General features: G+C 40.1%; 1 protein-coding gene across 1 annotated transcript; it reads left to right on the top strand.

Annotated features, from left to right (window-relative positions):
• On the top strand, positions 1-25,141 carry LOC149276123 (polypyrimidine tract-binding protein 3-like). Its single transcript, XM_089503873.1, has 13 exons — positions 1-70; positions 3,621-3,790; positions 5,278-5,424; positions 9,505-9,651; positions 10,961-11,071; positions 18,344-18,518; positions 21,001-21,075; positions 21,741-21,874; positions 22,430-22,463; positions 22,893-22,985; positions 23,774-23,990; positions 24,688-24,765; positions 25,009-25,141. The coding sequence occupies exons 1-13, from the start codon at positions 46-48 to the stop codon at positions 25,139-25,141; spliced, it is 1,539 nt and encodes a 512-aa protein (XP_089359999.1). The 5' UTR covers positions 1-45.
• The last annotated feature ends 450 nt before the right edge of the window (positions 25,142-25,591 follow it).

The raw sequence follows: 25,591 nt of genomic DNA, 5'->3' as shown, positions 1-25,591 counted from the left end.
TCTGACGAGCTTCTCTCTTCTGGTATCGCTAACGGGCACTTTACCATGAGCCATTCCACTCCAGCTACAGGTACAGTGAGAGTCTCTGGGAGCCAGCATGCTTTGCTTTGCTGGTCTCCAACCAAGAACATTTCTTATTTCATTTTCCATATTTATTTTTTTTACTAGTTAAGTGTTCAAGGCAGGGTACGATGAAGCTCCTTTTCATGAGCCAGAGAAAAGCTTTGCCACTTTGAAAGAAATGGGCCCAGAATACTTTGCTCAGCACGTTTTGACTCGTGTGTAGAATGCATGTGGGATATTAATCGGTGGCATGCAGGATCTCCATAGTGTTCGGTGCGTTTGAAAATGCTTTGAGACACTTCGTTGTAGCCAGACTTAGTACTTACTGTTACCTCAATTGCCTATCTATTTGCGCACATGTCCATATATATATAAGATGAAGAGCTACATGAAAACATTCTGCAGGGGCTTTTAATTGTATGTATGTTCAGTAAAGGGAAGTGACTAAAGCATAACGAGTTTTTGCAGATCCCTTGTATAGCATTTTCCATTTAAATGGATCTCCATATTTATAGCTTGAAGAAAGATGAGAGAGAGGTGATATGATGACATGGAACATTTATGTACGTAAAGTGTTTTAAACATACAGGGGAGGTGTTTATTTCAAAGGAAGGAGAGGTCATGCTTCTGTGGTTTAAGCTTTATTTAAAGGAAAAAAATATTTAGCAAATGGAGAGATGTGCACCACCCAGGAGAGGTAGGCCCCAGCCTGCAGTGCTCCACCGGTAACCCAGGAGAGGTAGGCCCCAGTCTCTAGTGCTCCACCGGTAACCCAGGAGTGGTAGGCCCCAGTCTCTAGTGCTCCACCGATAACCCAGGAGAGGTAGGCCCCAGCCTCTTGTGCACCACCAATAACCCAGGAGAGGTAGGCCCCAGTCTCTAGTGCTCCACCGGTAACCCAGGAGAGGTAGGCCCCAGTCTCTTGTGCACCACCGATAACCCAGGAGAGGTAGGCCCCAGTCTCTAGTGCTCCACCGATAACCCAGGAGAGGTAGGCCCCAGCCTGCAGTGCTCCACCGGTAACCCAGGAGAGGTAGGCCCCAGCCTGCAGTGCTCCACCGATAACCCAGGAGAGGTAGGCCCCAGTCTCTAGTGCTCCACCGATAATCCAGGAGAGGTAGGCCCCAGTCTCTAGTGCTCCACCGGTAACCCAGGAGAGGTAGGCCCCAGCCTCTTGTGCACCACCGATAACCCAGGAGCGGTAGGCCCCAGTCTCTAGTGCTCCACCGGTAACCCAGGAGAGGTAGGCCCCAGCCTCTTGCGCACCACCGATAACCCAGGAGAGATAGGCCCCAGCCTGCAGTGCACCACCGATAATCCAGGAGAGGTAGGCCCCAGTCTCTAGTGCTCCACCGATAACCCAGGAGAGGTAGGCCCCAGTCTCTAGAGCACCATCGATAACCCAGGGGAGATAGGCCCCAGCCTGCAGTGCACCACCGGTAACCCGGGAGAGCATCTATTTAGGCTTTTAAGCTCTTACTGGTCGGCTGAACTTGATCTGGGGGGAGATATCTGTGGATGCTATGTGGTCGAAAGCTTAACTGAAACTACTTTTCAGTAGTCTTTATGATAATAATAGCCACTATTCAGTAGTAATGGCGTGAATAGATAGCTGAGGATCATGGTAGATGAACTTCAGGCGCTGTGACACATCTACTGTTTGACCAGCCCTGTCAGTGCCGGTACAAAGAAACTGGGGTTCCTGTGAATCATAGGTTCAACAACCACTGTGGATGTGTATAACGACCAAGCATGATGTTAAACATTTGAACGTAAATGGAAATATACAGTACGCAATGTGTATGCATAGGGAAACACCCAAGTATCCTTGTGTACTACATATAAGGAAGCCGCTTGCAGTAACACGTCTGGGGCCAATCCTTGCCCTCCTTCCTTAATCTTGCATGGTATGAACAGGCACATCCTATTGCTTCACATCAGTGCACAGTCCTCCAGTAAGGCTATTGAGCACCATAATGCACCCTAATGCAACGCCATAAGTTCTTGCTTAACGTTCTTCTTTCTTAAGACATGGTCTTGGACAAGTATTTAAGTTTTTAACTACCAAGTTGACTTCCGTTCCAATCTTTCACTCAGCTTGTTCCTCATGTGTGGTGTTAGATTTTTGCATCATCTCTTTTGTGAAAGGGTGCAGATTGAAGGACCGACTTCAAGGGGAGCGTGTTATTTGTGGCTCAGCCTTTTTTCAGTGCATGCCTGAACTTCCTAAGTTCACATCAGCCTAAGCGCTGTTGCTCCAGATTGATTGATACACCAACAGAGCCCTTTGCATGGCTACATTTTAACCCATTAGGACTCGCTTCTAAATAATAAACACATTTACACATGTAATGCGAATTTATGTGTATCTCTCTCTGAACCTTTTGTTTAGGTGTCTCTTAAAGAGAAACATGAAGTTGTATGCCCAACTATGGTGGGCCATGTTCAGTGTCATGATAGGAAGAAGAAACATGTTAAGATCGTAAAGGAAGACTTATTTTATTATGAAATTCGCTAATTAGACAGTGGGGTATATTCTATAAACCAGGACTTTGCAGGTGAGCCGAGTATGTAGAATCCCTGATATCTCTGGGAACCACAAAGCGGCAGCCCCAGTAACCTTCTTTCACAAGAAGAGCTGAAACAGGGATTTATTTATGCATCTTGTAGGGCAAAACCCAGCCCTTTTTAAAAAGCCTAGTAGGCTTATGGAGCTGACATGTCCTTGTCATCTGCAAACGCCCAGTTTGGTGACAACACCCCTGTGGAATATTACATTGGAGTGAAATCAGCCCAGGCATGCAAGGCAGCTCCACAGAAAATAACGTTGTTAAATTTGACTTTGACAGCTGAAACTGTTTATGTGATGTTAGCATTTTCAATAATTAAGTTCAGTAAAATGTATGCATTACAATGCTTTACTTGGATTCTTGCTAGATCCTTGTTCTTATTGGCTGCTCTTGTTGTTGTATTTATTTAAGTTTTGTGTTCTGTATGGAACAGAAAACCGGAAGGATGGTTATAGATTTGTGCCCCTGGCACAGTTAACGCTAGCTGTTAGGGTTAACATCGCTAAAAATGGTCACTTGTGGGAAAGTGTAAGGTTCATTTTAATAATACCTCGCGTTTCTTGTAGGTAATGCAGCTATCGTATCGTGGGTGACTCTTCTTCTCTGAACTTTTTAAATGTACACATATGTCGTTCTGAACTATTGGGACAACTGGGACATAACTTCTTCTTTTCGACTATAAATATGTTGTTTACTATATATCGTGAGTTTCTGGGGGCAGTCGGACTACAACTTCCATGATGCTCAGTCTGTCTAAGCATCATGAGAGCTGCACAGACACATAATGAGACCTTCGCTTAACGTGATAACGTTTACTGAAAACACTTCGCCGTTTGTTATAATGCATTCAGTTGATCAGGCTGGTTGGTATTGTCAACTCTACAACCAGCCTGTAGCTGCTTATCTATGGGCTTAACTATTGGTAGAAAAGTAGTCCAGTGGTTAGTCTATAATGTTGTACTTATGATTACACTTTTGTTTTTTCAGCTAATGGGAACGACAGCAAAAAGTTTAAAGGAGACCGTTCTCCCTGCTCTCCGTCTCGGGTCCTCCATATCCGCAAGATTCCAAATGATGTCACAGAGTCTGAGATCATCTCGTTAGGACTGCCTTTTGGAAAAGTTACCAATCTTTTGATGCTGAAAGGAAAAAGCCAGGTATGTTGATGAATGTTTCATCATGTAAGAGGCCAAAAAATATAGGAGCCATTTTTTTCCTCTAATTATGTTTTTATTCTCAAAGTTTAAGTCACATTTCCCCACTCCCCTCTGGTTAAGGTGATGCGCCATATCATGTGTCCCCTTAATAAAATAATACATAAATATCCTAGTCTTAAGCGATAGCGACATCTCACAAAATCTGAATAATAGAAAAATATTTTTTTAGATCAAATGTATATTAATAATCAATTATATAAGGAATACTATATGAGGTTAGCAGCTTATTAAATTGGTAAATATTACATCGCTTAATAAATTGACAAATACATTAAGCGGATATTTAAAAAAATTAATAAATGTGTAAGTACATAATTGAACATAAATGAAGCAACATGATTCTACCTGGATATATATAATATATTACACACACACACACACACACACACACACACACACACACACACACACACACACACACACACACACACGGCTATCTTTTCTGATAATGACCAGGGATTGAAAGTGGTTACATTTTCTAGATCTTTGCCTTTGTTTCTTGGTTGGTATTGGGGTTACTCAGCTGTACAGTACAGTTATATCGACTTTTTTTGCTGGAGACAAGAGAGAAAAATTAGCATAAGTTAAAAAAAACCAAAAAAAAAAACCCCCACAAAGCTTAAAAAGAGAAAAAAAAACCAAAAGCCTTCTCACTACTATTTGTGTTACTGATGCCAACTACCAGATATCCATTAAATGAACTTCTATAAAAAAAATGCCTGGTGTTATTAGCCATTAAACTAGCCATTAACTAAACGCTACAAGAAAAGATAGGAAAGCTTGGCTAGACATATTTCACCCTCACTTTTGACATGGTTTGGAAACCCTTGATGTGTTGGATGACAGAACGTAGTAGATTGCGTTCAATGTTTTTATTAATTGTAATGTTGTGGCAAGCCAAAACGATCCATGTTTATGTGGAATAAATCCCTTTATTGTAGTGATACGTGGCTTAGTTAGTTCTGGTTTGGGTAGACTGGCAGACCAGTATGCAACCAGTAAAACTGAAATTGGTGCTGTGTTAAGACTCCCACTGGCTACAAGCTCTGAGGAAGCTAAGAAGATTGGCGCTGATACAGATCAGACTATATATATATAAATATATGTGTGTGTTCTTTATATATGACCCCTAGCAACACAGCTGTATAATAATGTAATTCTTCCTGTTTGCCTAAGCTACTGCAAAATAATAATATATCGGGGAAAGTTATTAGGATTTATGTTTATATTTCCAGGTTATAAATATATTCCAATGTATGCCAGATTTGCATGTTTGGCTTATTGAATGCACAGGATCATGAGTATAGCTACATAAATTCTCTGAATGGAGCCATGTGGAGTATAGAACTACCACCTAATTGGTTTGTGATGAGGAAAGGCTTCTTATTGTTGCTGTAAATTAGCGCTCGTGTCTTTCTGGATCTCAGGCCTTCCTGGAAATGGCTTCTGAAGAAGCAGCTGTCACCATGGTGAACTACTACACCCCTGTCACTCCACATCTCCGCAGTCAGCCTGTGTACATTCAGTATTCCAATCACAGAGAGCTGAAGACGGACAACCTACCCAACCAAGCTGTAAGTATACACTGCATGTTTTCGGTTCAATTGTCTATGGGAAGTGTGGTTACCGGGACTGGTTTAATGCACACCAGGAAAAGTGAAACGGTTGAATCCATGAAAAGTTCCTTTTGTGGGAGAAACAGCACCAAAGTGTTTTCCATTTTGTTAAGAAAAGACTCTTGAGTTTTAAACAACTAGATGAGACCCTTTTGATCAGTATCATTGGTATCGGTCTTCAGTCACATGACTACATTCTAAGACACAGTACCTGAGAAAATATGAATTATTTGATTGCAGTGTTGGGTGACTCTCGGCTAATGAAGGTGTTGCTTGCAATATATATAGTGATCAGTGCGTTTCAATTCTCTCTACCAAAGGACAAATGGATACAGCTGTGTTGGTCTGAGAGAAGTTTAAGTCTGTAGGAGATGATATCTTTTATTGGGCCAACATAGAAAAAAGACGTAGTCATGTGATTAAAAGTCTAGATCTGTAAGGAAACTAAAGATATGTATTTTTCTAAGTGTCCGATGTTTTAGTGGCACTGTTGAATAATACCCCCCCCCTTTTTTTTTTCTTTTTTTTTTTGGCTCAGACACCTAATACATCACTGTTAAATGGTCTATTGATCTATTGGCTACATACAGCACTCATGTTCATTTAAGACTAAAATACAGTGCAAACACTGGTAACTCCAGTGTTTAACCTCATAGTAGTTTCACCCCTAGAGACTGGAGCTAGGTGATGTGAACCCTCCGGCTGTTGGTGAACTGCAAATCGCATAACGGCAAGATGAGCATCAAGGGATGCTCAGTTCAAGGACAGTAGGAGGACCAAAGGTTGTGCCGTAGGCTCTGAGCAGGAGTAAGAGGTGCTCTGCTTCATGATGCACAACTTTTCCTTGAATAACAGTCAACATCTGATACAGAATGGTAGATTGAGCTATAAGGTGCCTTGTTGGGTGGCTGTTAAAGTGGCTGATGTTTCTGTCTGCCCTAGTACTCGATGACCTGCTTCTGCCAGAGCTTACAGCTTGCATATGGTTACCAAGCTCACAAGCCTGATTAAAGCATTACTCCCTCATGATAAAGAACATTGTAGTAGGATCTAGGGGTATGGTTAATCATTTGACAATCAGTTGAGGAACTCATTTACCCCCCCCCCCACACACACACGCACAGTTGTGAATTCAGTCATTGAGGGTCCCAAATAATTACATGCTTTCTGTCTTGCTCAGGATATTCAGAACATTGCAAGTGTTATGGTCATTGAAGACCAAGTCCTAGTACAAAGAAATATTATTGGCAATTTAAGTAAACTAATGCCATTGTGCTAATTGTATTATTTGAGAAAGTTTCCTTTAGGAACGGCAGGAGTTTGGCCACTTAGCCTGTGTAACAAGCCCTGTGCCAATGGAGAAGGTACGACTGGCTTCGACCCCAGCAACAAGGGAAAATGCGCAGTGCGGACATATATATATATATATATATATATATATATATATATATATATTATAAAAAAATATTATAAGTGTCTATGTATGTTCACAGAATGAAATCTGGGAATTTCCCATGGCTGGTACCCCATATGTTTCCCTCCGTTGTTGCTCCTTATAGCTAAGGAGGGAGGTTAGCCCCACACAACTGGGGAGTGGACAGGTTCAAATGCCGCTTACCTGCTCGGAGTGTATCCAGCCCTATTGCAAGCTCGAGTGCCTGGTGGCCTCTCTTACACTTTGGGACCTGGTTGCCCTATTGCAAGCTTTAGTGACTGCTCGCCCCTTTTTAGGCTTTGGGACCTTGTGGCCCTATTGCAAGCTTTAGCGCCTGGTAGCATGGCGCAGGATGATATGGAGCAGGGGTGAGCCTGTCTTTAGCTTTGTACTGGGCCTCGAGATTTCTGATGACAGCCTTGTACAAAGGGATTAATGAGCCTCCTCTCAATTAATTTGCCTTTGGGCAAATGCATATGCTATACAACAGTGTGCGATTAGTGACTGCCAACTCCACTGCTTTTAGGTGGAGTTTTAGGGGGTCTGAGACCCTCTTTGCACATGTACAGACAATGCTTCCATTGATTCCCACCAGTGAGACTATAGACTGTCTCTTTAAATATATTTACCCGAGGAACTGGCAATCAGCTCTGATTTCTTGTGGGTTACCAAGTGTGTCAATTCTGTCAAGAGGTTGCCGCACTGCAAGTGAACCAACAGCATTTCTCACAGGAAACACTGCTTTAATCCCCTGAAAGACTTGGAGAAGGCAACCAAAAAACTGGCTTTTGTACAAAATCCCATCTTAAATGTGGTTATTGCTCTCTTCCAGTGTTCTTTCTTAAATCCAAACACTTACATTTTAAACCCCCCTCCCCCACATATGGGAATATTTTGGAATAAATTCCAAAGTGTTTCTTTTCATGCTACTGTAAAGTTAATGATAAGCAGTTAACATACCTGTGCCTGTAGCAATTATACATCCAAACAGAAGGCACAAGTTTAAACGTGATGAACATCTGCTTCTGGAGCTATCAGATTAAATACCTGTGCACTTTCTACAACCGGTCAGGAAGGGGGAGACAGTAAACTTCTTCTGTCACTCTATAAACACCAGGAATTTCTGTTGCCATCGGTTAAGGATTTCAGGCAGCTAAATCTTACTCCTTAAGACTGCTTAGGGATCATAGATTACTTGTCAGGCTTTGTGATGTTTACTGTCTGGAATGCTTTACTTTACCGAGAGGCTGGTAGATAAGTGCAACAGCCCGACACCGGAAGTGGTAGAGGCTAATACAGTGAGGGAATTTAAGCATGTATGGCATAGACCTAAAGACAAGACCATGGACTGATTAAGGTCTGAGTGTTTACATCAGGTAAAACGGGCAGACGAGATGAGCCAAATGGTACTTATCTTATGTTTCCGATCCTATGTTTCATAGGGTTATACACAGCATGTGTTAATTCTATTTTAGTCAAGCATAGGGGAACGGAGCTTTGTGTTTTGTCCTGAAACCAGTCTTGCTGTACGTACAAACATTGATATCTAGTTATTTTCTCGTTAATTACTTAATATTCTCAGTTGGTAGTTGGACCTTGCCGTGTCGCCGATGTAGGTATTAATTTACTTTCAGACGTGTATACAAAGAAATGGACATGGAATTATACATAGACTTTCATTTGTCAGAATGACTGGCTGGGTGACTAAGATTGAGCTGAAACAAGGGATCTTGGCACGCAGGGCAAGTTCAGAGCTCCCTCCCCAAGCCGGTGTCGCATCCTTTTCCATAAGGCACCCGCAGGCAGTAAGGGTTAGATTGGTCTAAGGACACCTACATATAGCTAATAAATATGCAGCTGAGCAAGAACATCAGAGTGCAAAAACTAGAACTGTTTTTAAAACAAAAACGGCACAGTAGTTTTTAACCTGACCCTAAAAATAACACAAATTAGGGTAGATTCCGGCGCTGGGTAGAACAGGACCGCGTTTAGGAGTTTTCTTGCTGCGGGGCACACATTTGATCTCCTAGAGGAACGAGGCATTGCATCTCTACACTTGGGAGGTGAAGATATTGTATTGTGAATATTCTTTCCTTTGTATATTTTTGATGGGGTATTGCCTATCCTTTTCTGTATAGAGGTTTAATTCTAAATGTTTGTCGGAAATTCATGTGAAAATGTTTAACATTTCTTTGTATACTTTGAAACTACTTTAATACTTTAAAATATACACATCACCCACTAAAATGTGAGCATGAGGCCATCAACCTGCTGCTAATGGTTGGGTTGGAAGAGGTCTAGTTGAGGGCACTCTTAATCAGAAGGTTGGAAGCCACACTGTTCAAGTGCATGGTGTTTGTGTAAATCCTTCTATATCACCTGGAATTCTGACCTCAAGAACGTCTTCTGGATGTTGCTTTGTTTTGTTCTATGCATATCGAAAGATCGAAATATAAAATCTGAAGATGCCCGTTTCTTTGCATCTCGGGTTAGTGTACCTTTGATAATGCTAGACGTTTGTACCATGTGCTACTGAGTGGAAATGTCTTTTTTAAATTGTCCTCACTAATACGTTGCATGTATTTGTTATTTTCTTATTCCAGAGAGCACAAGCTGCTTTGCAAGCTGTGAACTCCATCCAGTCAGGAGGCCCCGGAGTCGAAGGCATGGCACTCACAGGCCAGAGTCCAGTCCTCAGAATAATTGTGGAAAATCCCTTTTACCCTGTCACTTTGGAAGTACTGTATCAGGTAAGATTATAGACAGGCATAGAAAACCACAAAGGCAAACAGTCTGAGCTAAATCGTATTATTGCACTCAATAATTCCCCTCGACTCATTCAGACAACTTTCTACATGAGAGTATACAGGAGCTGAAACAAAAAAAAAAAACAAGGTAGTGTTTCATAGACTATAACATCATTTATGCTGACCTCTCCCCAAATATAATGCCCATTCCTTCATGTTGTTAATCATGTGCTGATCATGCCCCTTTAAGCAGCTGTGTCATGTGATTAAGTCAAAGCGTTTGCAATAGTAAATGACCATATACCACTGTATAGGGCCCGTCAATAAGATTATTGTGCAAGCATGGAGAAGGAATGCTTTGATATAGCCATATATATTTAGAAGTAGGAAAAAAAAACGCAAACGGATTGTAAGGAAAACATGCATAGAAATAGCAGACGCTATCACTAGAGCTTCCTCTTGACTCACCTTTCTTTTTTAATCCAAAGAGGGCCCTTTCTTTCTCTTAACAGCCTATACAAGAAGTCTGGGAAATCACTCCCTAACTATCCTGTGTATGGTTGACTTGGGGATATTTTATTCCACCATACAAATTCATCATGGTAAAGACCCAGTAGGGCCTTAACATTGTTATGATGGGATTTGTAAACCAGGTAGACGTAGTCCGAAGTGCCCATGCTAACCATTATACCAAAGTATTTAGGCATTTTTGAGATTTTGGACTGCTTAGTTTCACAGTGTTGTGTTTAAAATCATATCGTATTGTTTGGTGTATGTTATAGATAAATGTTTGGTGTAATACTCATGAAAATTGTGCTGGGATCGGGTCAGCAGTTACAATTACATAAACACGACCTTGTGGCAGGACCATACACCTACCTATGACATCGTATCCAGGTCCAGACAGATAACACCAAATGCTTACCCTTATTGCCGGAGAGTATAAAAATGTAAAATGTGGCCATGTGTACATCGTTTAGTGACTGCTGCAGCACGAGGTCTGATTTTCCACCTCAGTCCCGTCCTGGTCATATGAGATTAGTTCTGTACAATGTGAGGTGATTACACGGGAGCTGTTCTACAAAAACACAGATCTTAATCAATTTCACCACTCAGTGGGCTGCTCGAGGGAGAAACTCCCATAATCCCCTCTGCCTGCAAAAGGTATGGTTACGAGGCACCCAAACAGGTTATAGTGTGTGCCTTTTGAGAAGAACATGGGTAGAACTACAGTGTAACACCTGTAGGAAGAGACATGAAATGTGTATGATCTGTGATTCTGACCTAGTCTGTGTGTCCTTCTATGTTACAGATCTTCTCCAAGTTTGGAACTGTATTGAAGATAATCACGTTCACAAAGAACAACCAGTTCCAGGCCTTGCTCCAGTATGCTGATCCGTTAAATGCTCATCATGCCAAATCGGTAAGGACAGCACAGGCCTTGCACCTTTGCAATAAAATAGGAGACATAAAGCTTTTCCCCCCCTAATGTTTTACTTTTATTCCCAAGTTTTGGCAGCCTTGTGCTGAATATTATAAGAGCTACAAAGCTGCTTTGTGTAATAATGTGCCTAGTAAACAAAGGGCCTCAGTAATAAATGAGCCTGAAATGCACTGGGATCCAGATCAACAATGGCTGACCTATTTTGCATCATTGAGATAAGTGGCGCTGCCTATGTAGACACGGAGAAAAAGCCATCTGCGCCATAAAGAGTATTTGTTTTGGCATAATAGCTGAGCAGAGTTGCTGATCACAGGTACTTAGTCGCACAGGTATGAAACGTGAATGCATGTGTTCCACCAATCGGTACTTGCAATCATTATGTTGATCAAGCGATTCCAGAATATGCTTTTTTATTGTTATGTATAATTGATGACCAGCAAATTCTGCATAAATTGTCTAAAAGGTGCTGTTTATGACACAACATAAATTGCGTTCGCTAGAATGCCAAGAACAGAAACCTCAGCAGATCTGTCATTTAATCAATTTCCTCTGTATGTTTAATAAAAAAAAACAACACAGAAAGATAGGTTATTGCCACAGAAAGCTAATCGGTGAATGCTTTTGGGTCACATGACAGTTAAATGGTCCTGTCAAACATGAACAATGATATGAACTTGTCTGCAGTTAAATAATTATTTCCGACAAGACTTCAGGCATTTAGCAGTGGTGAAGATGATGTTTATCTTGCTACATTTATTTATAAAACCTGTATACCATCATCTGCCTTATTTAAGTCTTTAAGCTTTGGGATCCAAATACCACTGGCAAAAAATGTGTTTTTTAAATAAAAATGTGTCCATTATTAATACATTATATTATTATTCCCCATGCTTTCATTAGTTACAGAAATAGATATCAAAAGGTCACAAAGGTACATATAAAGTGTGAAGCTCTTCCCAAGCCACGTCCAGAGAATATTTTGTGTAGAAGTGCAGTTCATTCGCTGGTGGGGGGTTTTTTGTGCGAGTCGGCCCACCGGTGCACCTACGCTCCTAATGCTTTCTCCCCTTGTAGCCTTTGCGGTAAAGGGGGCAGTTCTGCAAACATTTCACATAATAAAACAAAAGAGGCGGCATGGATTGATCTTGTCAGAAAAAGCAGCAAGTACCAAAAAAGTATGAATTGGCATTCCGGAACCTTTTAATGTTTCTAATGTTATTATACTTGACAAAAGTTCTTGCTGACTTTTCCATACTTGGTCATGCCGTTCTGAGCAGCGGAATGAAATTTCTCTTTGAGAATACATTTTAATAATGATTATATTGCCCACCGATAGATCTTCAAATCCACCGCAATAATATACCCCATGCATAAAAGTAACTTCTGTGTATGGCGTTAATACAGAAAGGCATATGATAGGACAGCAAAAATATGGTGAAAATATTCACGTTCTAATTTTTTATATTTAAAATGGCATGTCGGTAAAAAATCTCAAGTTTTTCAGAATGATCAACTTTTTTTTTATCTCTAATAATACATTTCAGACGTTTTAATTGCTTGTCACAGGAATTGCATAATTGCTCTGCATACCTGTCATGACAAAATGACACTTTCTGGAGGAGAAGATTTCATTTTTGTGCTAGTATGTGTGTGTGTGTGTGTGTGTGTATATATATAATTTAATGTACATGAGGATGTCAGTTTAATTGTATTGATCCGTATCCCTGCTGTTTGCTTACAAGAAGAATGTTGCCCACAGCCCCCGAATATCCCCCATTTGGGCCTAAATTTCTCTGTCCCACTTGCCCATCCCAGTTTTTTCCAGTGCTCCAGGAGATCAAAAACATATTGTGTATCAATGTATCACAGTGATTGTGGTTTTTAAATTAGTTTGTGCAAATAATGAACTTTTTTTCTTCTTTCAAATACATAAGCTTTGTTAAAGGGACAGTTTAATGACAGCCCCAGTAGCAAAGAATGCATGTTATGGTACTTTGAGTAAATTTAACGTGCATCCCTTAGATTGTAAGCTCACAAGCGGGGCCCTCAAAAGCCTACTATTCCTTCCAGGAACTTTATATCCTGCACCATAAGGCTAGATGGCAAGCTCACGGGCAGGTTTCTCAACTCCTAATGCGCCTGTATTTATTAATATATATTTGTTATGTGGGTTAACTGCCCATTTTTAAATTGTACAGTACTGCGTACAAGTAAAAGATAATAGTTCTTTAAAAAAAATAGAAGAAAAAAATAAAATGCTTGATGTAGTAGCTGCATCCGCCCTCCATGATTTAACAATTCTTTCCCCTGATTGGCTGCTTGAAGCAGCCACTTAGTGGCAGGAACGTGCGGCCATTGAAATAGCCCTCCACCTGCAGCGATCCCCGAGCCAACTCTAGAGGTGGGTATCTCAATTGCAAGGTGATGCGTTGAGCTGAACTAATTTCATGCAGGGCATTTAGCTGGGGGTGGGGAGGAACAAAAGGAATCTGGCTGGCTAGCTTGCTAACGATCCCTAGAAGACTGAATGCTGTAATATTACCCCGAGAATAAAACAAAGCCGTTTATCAGGGTGCCTAAACAAAACCTGGGGCATTTTGGAGCTCAGGAAACAGGTAAAATACAGGCCAGAGACTGCATAGTTAATGGAGCAGAAGAAAGGGATAGACAGAAATACGGTGAGGTTCTCCAGACTGCCAATTTAATTAGCCGAAAAACACCGGTCTCTTGGTGCAATGTGATTTAATACTTCCTTCAATTTCATTACACGGCAGCAAAGAAAGGTCCTTTTATATGCCTTGTAGCCTGCTTAATGAAGACAGTCTTTTCCGCTGCGTAAGAGATTTTTATTGGTTCGGGTAGTCCCATGACAATTTCTGTGACGTTAGTTCACAGAGTGTAAATGGTAATATATATGTGTGATAATATGTACTTTATAGCAAGGTGGCCAGGTGGCTCATATAGCAGGGGGTTATTAAAAAAAAAATAAAAAAAAATACGCTTTGTGTGTGGTGGAGCAATGATTTTGCCAGGGTTTTACCATCACATCAGTACAGCACGTGAGGAGTATATTACTGAGGACAGAATAGCTTTCAATACGGAGCAACCCAAATGCTCTTTTGGAAATAGCAAGACGTAGGGCCAAAGAGGATTATAATATTAACTCGCACATATGTTTTTCTTTTTTTTTGTGTATGCTGCATTGCCCATTTTTCCACAACATGCGTGTAATTGATTCCCTTCATACATCTTGCTTTGGGGGGGGGGGATTTACGCATGCTGATGGTGGTCCTTTGGATATGCTTTCATCTACCCATTCGTGTCCCTCCATTGGTCTGGGGCAGAGAGCACGTTACAGGCTTTTTTCCCCGGTTGCCCTCTCATTTTTCTCCATTTATATAATATGGCATGGTTCATTACCCCCTCTGTAAATGGCTCAGGGGCAGACATAATGTTCTCTGACTAAAGTTCCTCTTATAGCAGTTGGACATCTTGGCATCGATCAGACAAGCTGACAGCCAGGTTGAGCGAAGTGTAAGTGCTTAGCAGGGTGTTTATCAATAATCTCTCTTGCAGAATCACCCAAGATTCCTTAATGTCACTACGGTAGTTTAAATGTGGCATAGAAATTTTGTGTATCTGATTTCTGTATATGTTAGACAAGTATTGTTTGGCTGAATATGGTTCCTTGAAATACGAATGAAATCTTATGAGGCCTGAATGGTTGTTCAGTGCATTTCATTCGCAAAGAACGCTCTCCTGCCCCAAGGGCTCAGTGCTCAGCATTGATCTGGGTTTATGGTTTTACCATTTGCCTAATTGATGTTAAGGTTCCTAACTCACTTTGCCTTTAAAAGGAAATTGCATTTAAAATTTCTAGTATGGGTATAAAACCCTCTATGCCTTCTATTACAGGCATTTTCATGAGTAAGGATACCAAATCCTGCCAGTCTCACTATTATCTGTGCCAATTATATAAGCGGCATGGCTTTGTCCATACATATAGTTTTACTATACACATTTTAGATCAATACACGGATGGCAGTTGAAGCGCTCCTTGTGGTGATGGTCTGACATAATGGGGTTGCAACTCTATCGATGAAGGCTTGCTCGCCCCAGATCTTGTATTGAACTCTGAAGTATTACTGACCTGGTTAAGTAGATTTAGGTGTGCAGTATCTCTGTGTCTTCGTACTTGTGTTTGGATTTCTCTTGAGCCAAAATTTTTGTGTGGAATGACATAAGCTTAGAAAGTCAAACAGTGAAGGGTGACTCCTTTGCTGCAGCGTTCTGAAACATTTTCCAACCTCTGTAACCTATCTTCTCAAATGCATCCTAATCTTCATCCAATTAAATACTATTAAATTCTGTAGTTGAACATGGCGGGTAATACCACAAGAGCTGCCCATACCCTAGATTGTTAAACTCTGCTCTACTGAGGACATAGCAGCTATATCTAAATGCATCTTCACCTGTGTAGTGCCCTGGGCTTGAAATGACACTAAAACATTTCATCGGCCCTGCCTATTTTATATTGGGCCAAACAGAGAAAAAAAAATCAAATCAATTAGAACTGATTAAAAAACAATATTCTTGCAGTAGAGATCTGGAGAGATTGTGTTCACATCGCCCTCCCATCTGGCTTTCATCAGGGAAACATCATTTTTAAATGGCCTCAACACGTCTGAGTGCTGCTTTGTCACAGTGATTATCCTGTCTGAACACATACGGATCTATTTCTGACTGTCATAAAGGGGATTTTTCTCTTTCCTCTGGGCCCCTTTATTGCTTGAGGGCAGTACATGGAAAAAAATCACTGGTGGCCCAAACGCAATTAAAGCAGCACATGCCTTGTGTCAAACTGTGTCCTGGAAAGCCTGCACTGACATTGGGAAAATAAAGTATGCAAATAAAAATAATACACGAACAAGAAAACATGCGTAGTATAAAATGCTTAAAAGAACCATACAAGCAGCGTGGCGTAATATAAAACAGAAGCTGAGAAGTACGGGGGGGAAGGGCGGTGCAAAAAGAACTGAATTCTAGGTAGTGCTGTACACAATTGCTGTCAATAAAATGGTCTGCAAGATATTATTGATAATAGCTTAACGATTGTTAACAACTTGTAACAACGCACATGCAGGAAGAGTAAACAACAACAACTTCCTGTTTGAGCTGACAACAGGCTTCCATCTTAACTGTGAGATCCAAGTGAATGCAGAGAAGGCTGCTTTGGCCATCAGGATGTCCGAGCTGGAAAATAGAGCTCTAAATTATTACTAAAGCCGGGCCTGAACCACATGCACTATGTGCAGATTGGGACCAAAAAAATGCTTATCCAGCATTTCTCATTTAAAACAGCCTTTAGCTCCATATAATGCAGAAAAGAATAAGAAAGGTATCTAAAAGGCAACTTTTAAGTTATTTAATGTAACTGCCTGGTGATAACACAAAAGTCGTGCATGATTATTTTATTCCTAGTGTAGCCTACTCTCAAAATCTGTCCTGCTGCTAAGATTATTATGAGCTGCATGTCCTTGATTTATAGTATAGGGTTTAATCTGTGTGATCAATCAGGCAGAAAAACACCTACTGTAAAGACCTTCTAATCCAGTGTTAATTGCCTTTCTATTAACTAAAATTAACAAAGCGTGATGATATAGATAATTTAAAATGAATCCACAGGCATATTTCCCAGTGCGTGCTCCATAATACTGCATAGGAGTGGCATCTGACAGAAACAAAATGCATCTAAATAAGTGTGGATGGCAATTACTAGAAAAGTTTAATATTTTGTATGGAATTATCAATGGGGCTAACCTGACTAGTACTAAATTACTTAGAATATAGTGTGTATATAGGTAAGTGTGTGTGTGTGTATATATATGTATGTGTGTGTACAACCAACAAAAGTTGTGGTGGGTAAAGGTGATGGAAAACCCTTCCACTTAAAATTAAGGGGGCAGTAGAAGCATTATTAAACACTCATCTACAGACACCAGACACGCCAGAAGGCTTGTTTTTCCCTCAGAAATCTCATGGTGCTGCCACCACTACAAGGGATTCTGGGTAGGCACATGCAAATAAGGTCAATCACAACCTCATGCTGATGAGTCCCATTAAGGACGAAACAGCTGTCCCTTAGGGGTGATCTGGCTACTGCACCTCTTACCCGAGTTTTGTCTAAACGCTGTCTTGTACAGCGGGCACTTACTTTCAAGGGATCCATGTATAAATTGGATATAGAGGCAAAAGGTGATCATTGTTGACCTTATTTGAATGCACCGACCCAGAATCCCTTGTGGTTGTGGCAGCACCAAGAGATTTCTGAGGGAAAAAAACAAGCCTTCTGGCTTGTCTGGTGTCTGTAGATGAGTGTTTTAATAATTCTTCTACTAATAAATATATATATATATGTATATATATAATTATAAATTCACTTGTGTCTTTAGAGGTACAATTTGAAAATATGAAAATGACATTTATGTAATGGTGGGTGAAACAATTATTTGCTTACCTGTGCTGCCCCCTAGAGGTGAATTAACTTGTGCTAAAAGAGACTAGCTTGCATTGTCCTGGATCTCGGTGCTTTCATTTGAGTCAGAAGGTTAATGCGTGTTATTGTAGAAAGCAGGTAAGACTAGTACTGTGTTAAGTAAGCTTAGTATCTACTTGACGTTCTTTACTACAAGAGTAAGTACAACACTAGGCTTTAACCTTTATGTACTGTGGTGCTTCTTCTGCCACATGTTGGCTATGAGGCCTTTATGCTACAGAAGAGTCTCAATGGGTTAAAAGGCAGCGCAGCCCCACTGATCCATTGTAAGAGATACTTCCATGTTGGAATTAGATAGGACGTTCCAAACTTGGGGTACTTTGATGTAGTGACAGGCTGAGCAATATAGTACCATGTAACCGAATCTCCAATATTTATACCGGTTTACCTTTTATTAGTAAATGGTACGTAGTAGGCCATAGTTTCCGTTGGGGACACATGTCATTGTTAAAGTATGTAACTAGTGATTCAGGCAAGTGAAGGAGTTGAGACACAAGGTACAAAAGATACTGCATCTGTACATATTATCAGTGTTGCAGAAATGAAACCAAGGCGGTCGTTACTCTTTGGGCCGAGATGTACCATTCAGGCTGATGAATGTTACAACTGTCCTGGCATTCCACTGCTTATTTGGTTTATGCATGATTTTTTACAATATAAGAATGACCTTTTATTTTTTCCCTTTGCTTTCGCAGGCTTTAGATGGGCAGAATATTTACAATGCCTGCTGCACCCTGCGCATTGAATTCTCTAAGCTGACAAGCCTTAATGTCAAGTACAACAATGACAAGAGTCGAGATTTCACCCGCATAGACCTCCCTACTGGTGATGGACAGCCCACTCTTGACACCACTATGGCTGCTGCATTTGGTAAGGTCTGGGTGCATGAGTTGAGGCTTAAGTTGTAAAAATTCAGTTATGGATGTTGAAGAGAATTATTTAAAGAAAAATAAAAGACATGGGGAGCAGTACAAGCTGTGATCTAGTCTAAATTCTCTAGTTTGTTGCAAATTCCATCTCGGCCTCTTGGACATTGCATAGTTAAAGTGCTGCCGAGTTCATTACTACACCCGTCCACAAGGGGGAAGCACTCGTACAAGCTGTCAAGGTACAGCCACAGGTTGGCCATAGCTGCCCCTTTCAGAAATACAGGATTTTAGACGGTAATGTCTGTGATTTGTAGATATTTACATGCTCAAACATTATCACGGTTTAGTCTTTACTTTGCCTGTCCAATGCTTTTATTTTCCATCTTATCTGTTCCGTGATGATAGTTGTGTAGACCCATCTGGCGTGAAGAAATGCATTTACAGCTCTGCTGAATAGGGAAAGAAATTAGCACTGTGAATGGATGGCTGTCACACTTGTTGACACAACCTGCTGGCAACATATTTTCTATGTACTACAAGCATTCAATAAACAGTCTTGATTATTATCTTATTTTTAAGCCATTCTTTCATATGGCTTAAATAATTTGTGATTGGAGATAACAGATTTCATTGCCTGTCAGACCTAATTATTTCTAGGAAAAACCTTCTTTTTCCTTTATGAAACCCAGAAAAGAAGTTCCGCTAGCTGCGGGTATTACCTGCACCGTTTTCTGAAATTTCTTGCAACAGCACATGTAACCTGTAACTTCAGGAAAAATAAACATCAATTATCTGCTCAGTAATTGCTACAATATATTTCCAAAAATATGTGGACAGATCTGACCATCACACCAGGCTGAAAATCCTATTTCAAAACCAAGGGCATTAATACAGAGTTGCCCCCTTGCAGCTTATAACGGCCTCTTCTCCTCTGGGAAGGCTTTCCACAAGATTTTGAAGTATCGGTGGGAATGTGTGTCCGTTCAGCCAAAAGAGCATTTAGGTCAGTGCTCTGTACATGCCACTCAAGTTCCACCACACCAGACCATGTGGTTATGGGCGTTGCTTTGTGCACTGGGGCAGAGTCATGCTGTATTCCCCCCAACCACAAAGTCGGAAGCATACAATTGCCCAAAATGTCAAATTGCATGTTGTAGCATTAACGTTACTCTTAACTGTAACAAAGGCCCTATCCCTCCTCGCTAAATATTTTTCCCTCAAACTTAACCCACCAAAGGAAAAAAAAACATGTGAAAAGTTTAATTTTATAAATACAAGGTCTCCACATAATCTGTATTTATGTAAAATCCGTACGCCAATAGGATACACTGCAGTTAGCGATGGACACCAATTTGAGTTGGAAAAAGCGACCGTTGGATAACATAACCGAGACCTGCTAGGTAAAGGAGGGATGTTGTCACGAGGGTAAACCAAAAATGAGTTGAGGTTTGAGCCAGCCTATTGACAAGCCTGGGCAGAGTACTATCGTGTCTCTGTATCTTTGAGTTAGACTATTTCAATCCAAATGGAATGGAGCATTTTTCATCTCTTAGTAATGTTGTTATATAATAGACATTCACCGTCATTCTGTAAAGTGACATAGTTACGTAGTATATAAGGTTGAAAAAAGACCTAAGTCCATCAAGTTCAACCCTTCTTCCTAACCCTCCGCCCAAAGGTTATTGTGGATTGACTTCTTAAAGCCCTTCTTAAAACATAAGTACCATATAGATATATTAAAAAAGGAGAACTCTGTATGATGTCCTTGGGGACTTGGGTGCTGCTTTCACAAGCGTATTGGGTTCACAAGAGCTGTTTTAGGATTTTTGGCAGCTCCAGATTATCCTATTGTGTACGTGTCATTCTGCCAGCACAGCATCTCCCGACTTTCATATGGAAATGTTAATCGCTTCCACTAATACTGTATGTGCTTTTTTTCTTCCTCTGTTTTGAATGTTAACTTGGAGATCATTTTTCTGTCTTGCAAGGCTCATTAACCCTCTGCTGCCTGAGAAGATTGAGAGATTAATGTAGAAAATACATTTAAAAGTATTTTTCTATGCTGTGAAAGGTCACTCGCAGATCTCAAGGAAATTGACCCATTTCTAGCAAATATGCTGCAAATTGTACCTTGACTTTGTGGGTATTGTATTTTTTTAAATACATGGTGATATTTTATAGTGCAATATTAATGCTTAGAGTTAGCGTTTCCAATATATAGATTATCCTTTTTTTTTTCCATGCCCCCCCCCTTATGATAACACTCCCACATTTTGGATATTCAAAAGACTCCTTATTTTAATTTGCATTGTAGTTTGTAAGTAGCTGTATATTTTAAAGTCATTCATCCAAGAGAATGGCTTGTACCAGTGCTGAAGATGTGTATGGATTGGTATATTTAACCTCTCATTGATGCACCGTTCATGAATACGCTCTACGGTTTGAGTTATGTATGGTTGATATATTCCTCTTAATTCCTGTAGGTGCTCCGGGTATCATCTCCTCTCCGTACGCAGGAGCTGCAGGTTTTGCCCCCGCCATTGGGTTCCCTCAAGCAGGTGAGTAAGCATGAAATCTGATGAGACGCAAATTACTTATTTAAAGCTTCAGTATCAATTGGCTCTATGTTTCAAGTACAACTCTACCCGAGACATTGTTACCAGGAGCGAGTAAATGTCGGCCATTTTGTTTAGTTAAAAGGTACTTTACAATCTGGATTGTACCATAGGATTTGCACAGATTGTGTTGCGCATGCAGGAACTCTGCATCTTTAGGTATAATAAAAAGTCAGTTACTCTGATTACAAAAGTATAGTGAAAACATCAAGGGCAAAAAAAATGAAAATTGTATAAGTCCATCAGCTTCTTTATAGGTTAAGGAAGGCTACCCCTAGCCCCTTCTGCGGCTAAAGATGAATTCTGCCTCTGTATAATGCATTCTTAAATCAGAGAGCAATGCATTACACAGGGCCAGGTTTCGGGGGATCCGGATTTAAGTCTTATAGTCAGACCAGTATTTGAGGTCCAATTTATAAGATGACCTCGAATGTAATGAAAAAACCTTCTTATATTCGAGCAAATACGCTATTACTTAGGCTTTGTCTTATCAAAATGACTTGAATTAGTGCTTTATTACAACTGACGGTATTCAAGATGTTCACTATTAACACTGTAGTTTGAAAGATAAATATACCGTGAATTTGATGTTTTTTTGTGTATTTAAGGTCTTTCAGTCCAAGGCGTTCCTGGGGCTCTTGGCCCACTTGCTCTAACTACTTCTGCCATCACTGGGCGTATGGTAGGCTTAACTGCAATGCCTGGACACTCAGTTCTGTTGGTCAGCAACCTCAATCCTGATGTAAGTATACTGCTCTAGCCTTACTGTAGAACTCTCTACCATTGTGAAAGATACTTTCCACAAATCTTTTGGTACTTTTAATCGCAACATAACTTTTGATTCCGACACTGTGTATCTATAAGTTAATGCAAATTCTCCATCGGTAATTATTTTTTTGTGTGTATTTTATCACAAGTAAGTATACAGACATAATACAGGATGCAGCTAATGTTAACACTTAGTAAATGTCAATGGGATTATTGCATTGATCCGTACAGGACTTGATCTCGCCTTCCTGTTTTGTTCAAACATAATGACATATAAATGGTTTTATGTCATGGCCAAATACTTTACAGGGATTGGTTATGCAAACCAAGTTTGAAAAATGAAAATGCAATTAAATTGGGTTTCTACTACTTCTGTAACTGGCAGATAGATTTCAGATAAATGTTTTGTTTTTTTTATATAATTTGTGTCATATGTACTTAATAGAATATATAATATGTGTTGGATGATATATGATAACCTTTTTTTTTTTGTGCTTAAAATCCTTTTTGACATTTTTATTTTATACAGGTTATCTTACCTCACGGGCTCTTTATCTTGTTTGGTGAGTTTAGATGTCTCTGAAAACCTTTGGTTAGGTCCTTTTTTAATTTTCTCATTGGCATATGATAAACCATTTGTATTGTGTTCCCTTGACCAAGTTCACAATAAAACAGTCTATATGATGATCTATAACTATGAGGTCATTATTGGTCATCACGTGCATTTACCATGCTTGGATAGCGGTATTCCTCTTTTATGGATAACACACAAATTTATGCAGCCCAATTTTCTTTCTTTACTTTCTTTTCTTTTTTTGTCTGTATTTGTTGAGTCTACTGACTGCTATTATTACATACCATTGATTAATTTATCTTATTGTATTCTACTAATATTTCATAGTAGCATTTCTTATAAACAGATAAATTATATGTGAAATATTCTGTCCTACCTGCCTACCAGTTGAATAATCAGGTCTTGTTTTTATCTTCAGGTGTCTATGGGGATGTCCATCGTGTGAAGATACTGTTTAACAAAAAGGAGAATGCATTGGTGCAGATGGCAGATGCAACCCAAGCACAACTTGGTAGGCATTAAGCGCAATTACAGTTTTTCAGATTATTCTGTATATAGCTTACATGTTTGCTCCAGTCAATCATCTGATGATCTTCCAAAGAACATTTGCATTGGAAAGGAATTGCAACTGGTATTGCATTGGAAAAGGTCACAGTGTGTAGTAGTAATTTTGTTTACAAAAGTTTTCTGTACATTAACCCCTTAATGACAATTGACGGCCCGGGCACGTCACCCGAAAACGACCGGTTAACGACAATTGACGTGCCAGGACCGTCATGACTTTAAACGGGTGGAGAAAGCGATCTACGTTCGCTTTCTGCACCCAAACGGTCTTGCTGTAATGCCTCGACCTCGAGGCATTCAGCAACGCCACGATCGGCACTAGGGGCCATGTCTGGCCCCTCCCCGGGGCGTCAAAATCCGCCATACATTGTATGGCGGTGGACCCCCGTCTTAAAAGCGTTTAGGAGGCGATAAACGATCACCTCCTAAACGTAAATGGTGTCGCTGGAATGCCTCGATCAGGAGGCATTCAGCGACACCAAACACTTACTCCAGTGAAATAGCATTTGTTATGGGGGGGGTCCTCTTTTTATAATCTCTTGGAACTGGCCTATATCGACTAAAGCTTCCAAAAACATGTGTTTCCACTTACAAAATACATTTGTGAAACCTTGTGCTATTGAATGTTTAGAAATATTTATCAAGAATTATTGGTAGACCAGCAAACCTAATAAATTACAAAACAAAGTAGCTGCATCAGTTATTCACTTTCAATCATGCTGTTCTCCGTTATAGCAATGAGCCACTTAAATGGTCAAAGGCTTCATGGAAGGGTCCTGCGGATTACCCTCTCCAAGCACCAAGCTGTTCAACTTCCACGGGAAGGACATGAGGACCAGGGCTTGACCAAGGATTATACTAACAGCCCGCTGCATCGCTTCAAGAAACCTGGCTCCAAAAACTTCCAGAATATATTCCCACCATCTGCAACCCTGCATCTGTCTAATATCCCGTATGTGTTTACCAATATTTTCTTGTGCTGTCTTGTTTCTATTTTATGGCACATTTATAGTTATAGAAGAGGTAAATATATTTACAGAGAGGAGCACTAGTGCCAGATCTTAAATATTGAGTCATCACCATGGAAACATGTAAAATGTTTGTGCCATCTTCTACGCTTTTAGCACTTCAACCCAGAACTGTAAATATGGCCCCTAGTCACATCAGGCCATGTCATGCACTGGTGGCTTTAACAGGTGTAAGAATAAGGTGACCGACATGTAAGGAGCTTTAGTTTCGTTATCAAGAAGACATCCAGATAAAATCTGTATGTCTGATATCCGAAATATATATAAATTTTAATTACAGTGAGGGCAGTTAAGATGGGGGAATGCACTGCCAAGTGAAGTGAGTTTAATGGATTTAGTTGGCCCTTTCAAAAAAACCAAACTACCTTTTCTAGTGAATACAGACGTTCAGGGTTATAACAATTTAGCTTATGTAATGTTGATCCATCGAAAAAACTGAAAGCCTTTGCAGTCAAAATTATTTTTTTTCCCTCAATAATGGATCTGCTGAATGGCATATAATACCTTTAATTCAAGTTTTTCTTAAATGCCCCACAATGTATTGAGATAAGTGATGTATTTTACAAGGTCCAACATATGAGTAGGTAAAAAAATTTATATATTTTTTTCGCCCCATTGAAGACCTTTAGTTACTGACGAGGATCTCAAGAGACTATTTGCAAGCACTGGCTGTACAGTCAAGGCCTTCAAATTCTTCCAGTAAGTTTTTCCTGTCTTCTTTGTTACACAATGTTACACAAAATGCAGGTTGTTTTTATGTGGACGGTACAATAGCTGTGGGCTACAGGTTTTGTATGTACTTGGGTGGGTTTTCTTTTGTTTTGTTTTTTAAACTTCCTCTAGAGATAAATCTGATCGTAAAAATGGCCCAATACTATACTGAAGTCATTTTTCTATGCCTACAAAAAAAATATTGATCTAGAATGCCTGTTTCTTTTTCAGAAAAGATAGGAAGATGGCTTTAATTCAGCTTGGATCTGTGGAAGAAGCTATTCTGGCTCTAATAGAACTACATAACCATGACTTGGGAGAAAATCACCACCTTCGGGTTTCCTTCTCCAAATCGATGATCTGATTTCTCAGCACCTCAGCATTCCTTTACACGCTTCCCTTAAGACTGGACCACGGTTTCAGCAAAAGCCCTCAAACAGAGACTGAAGATGCTAAACCCAACTCTGCTTCTTAATATCAAACATATTTTGAGAAGACGGAGCACCCGCGTTTCATACAAATCAACACTGACTCCGCAAAGTAGAAATGACCCAGAAACACCTTCTGTCTAATGTCAATGAGACTTCAACGGTTTTTATGGAAAACCTTCAAAACACTTAATTCTCTACCTTGATTATAATGTTAGTTTTTTTTTTTGTACTTCACTCCTGTATGTCCTTTTCATTCTCGTTCCACGATAGCCTTACACAACATCATTCGGAGGATTGTTTAGGGATTGGATGCTTAAACAGCCCTTTAGGAATTTCTTTTCCTTTGTATTCTTTTTGAATGTACTTTCCATGCCACCTGAATG

Source organism: Sceloporus occidentalis, unplaced genomic scaffold (genome assembly GCF_023333645.1).
Source record: "Sceloporus occidentalis isolate IW3139 unplaced genomic scaffold, rSceOcc1.0.p SCAF_246, whole genome shotgun sequence".
NCBI lineage: Eukaryota > Metazoa > Chordata > Lepidosauria > Squamata > Phrynosomatidae > Sceloporus > Sceloporus occidentalis.
The sequence above is the reverse complement of the archived record's forward strand: the minus strand, read 5'-3'. Positions and strand labels throughout refer to the sequence as shown.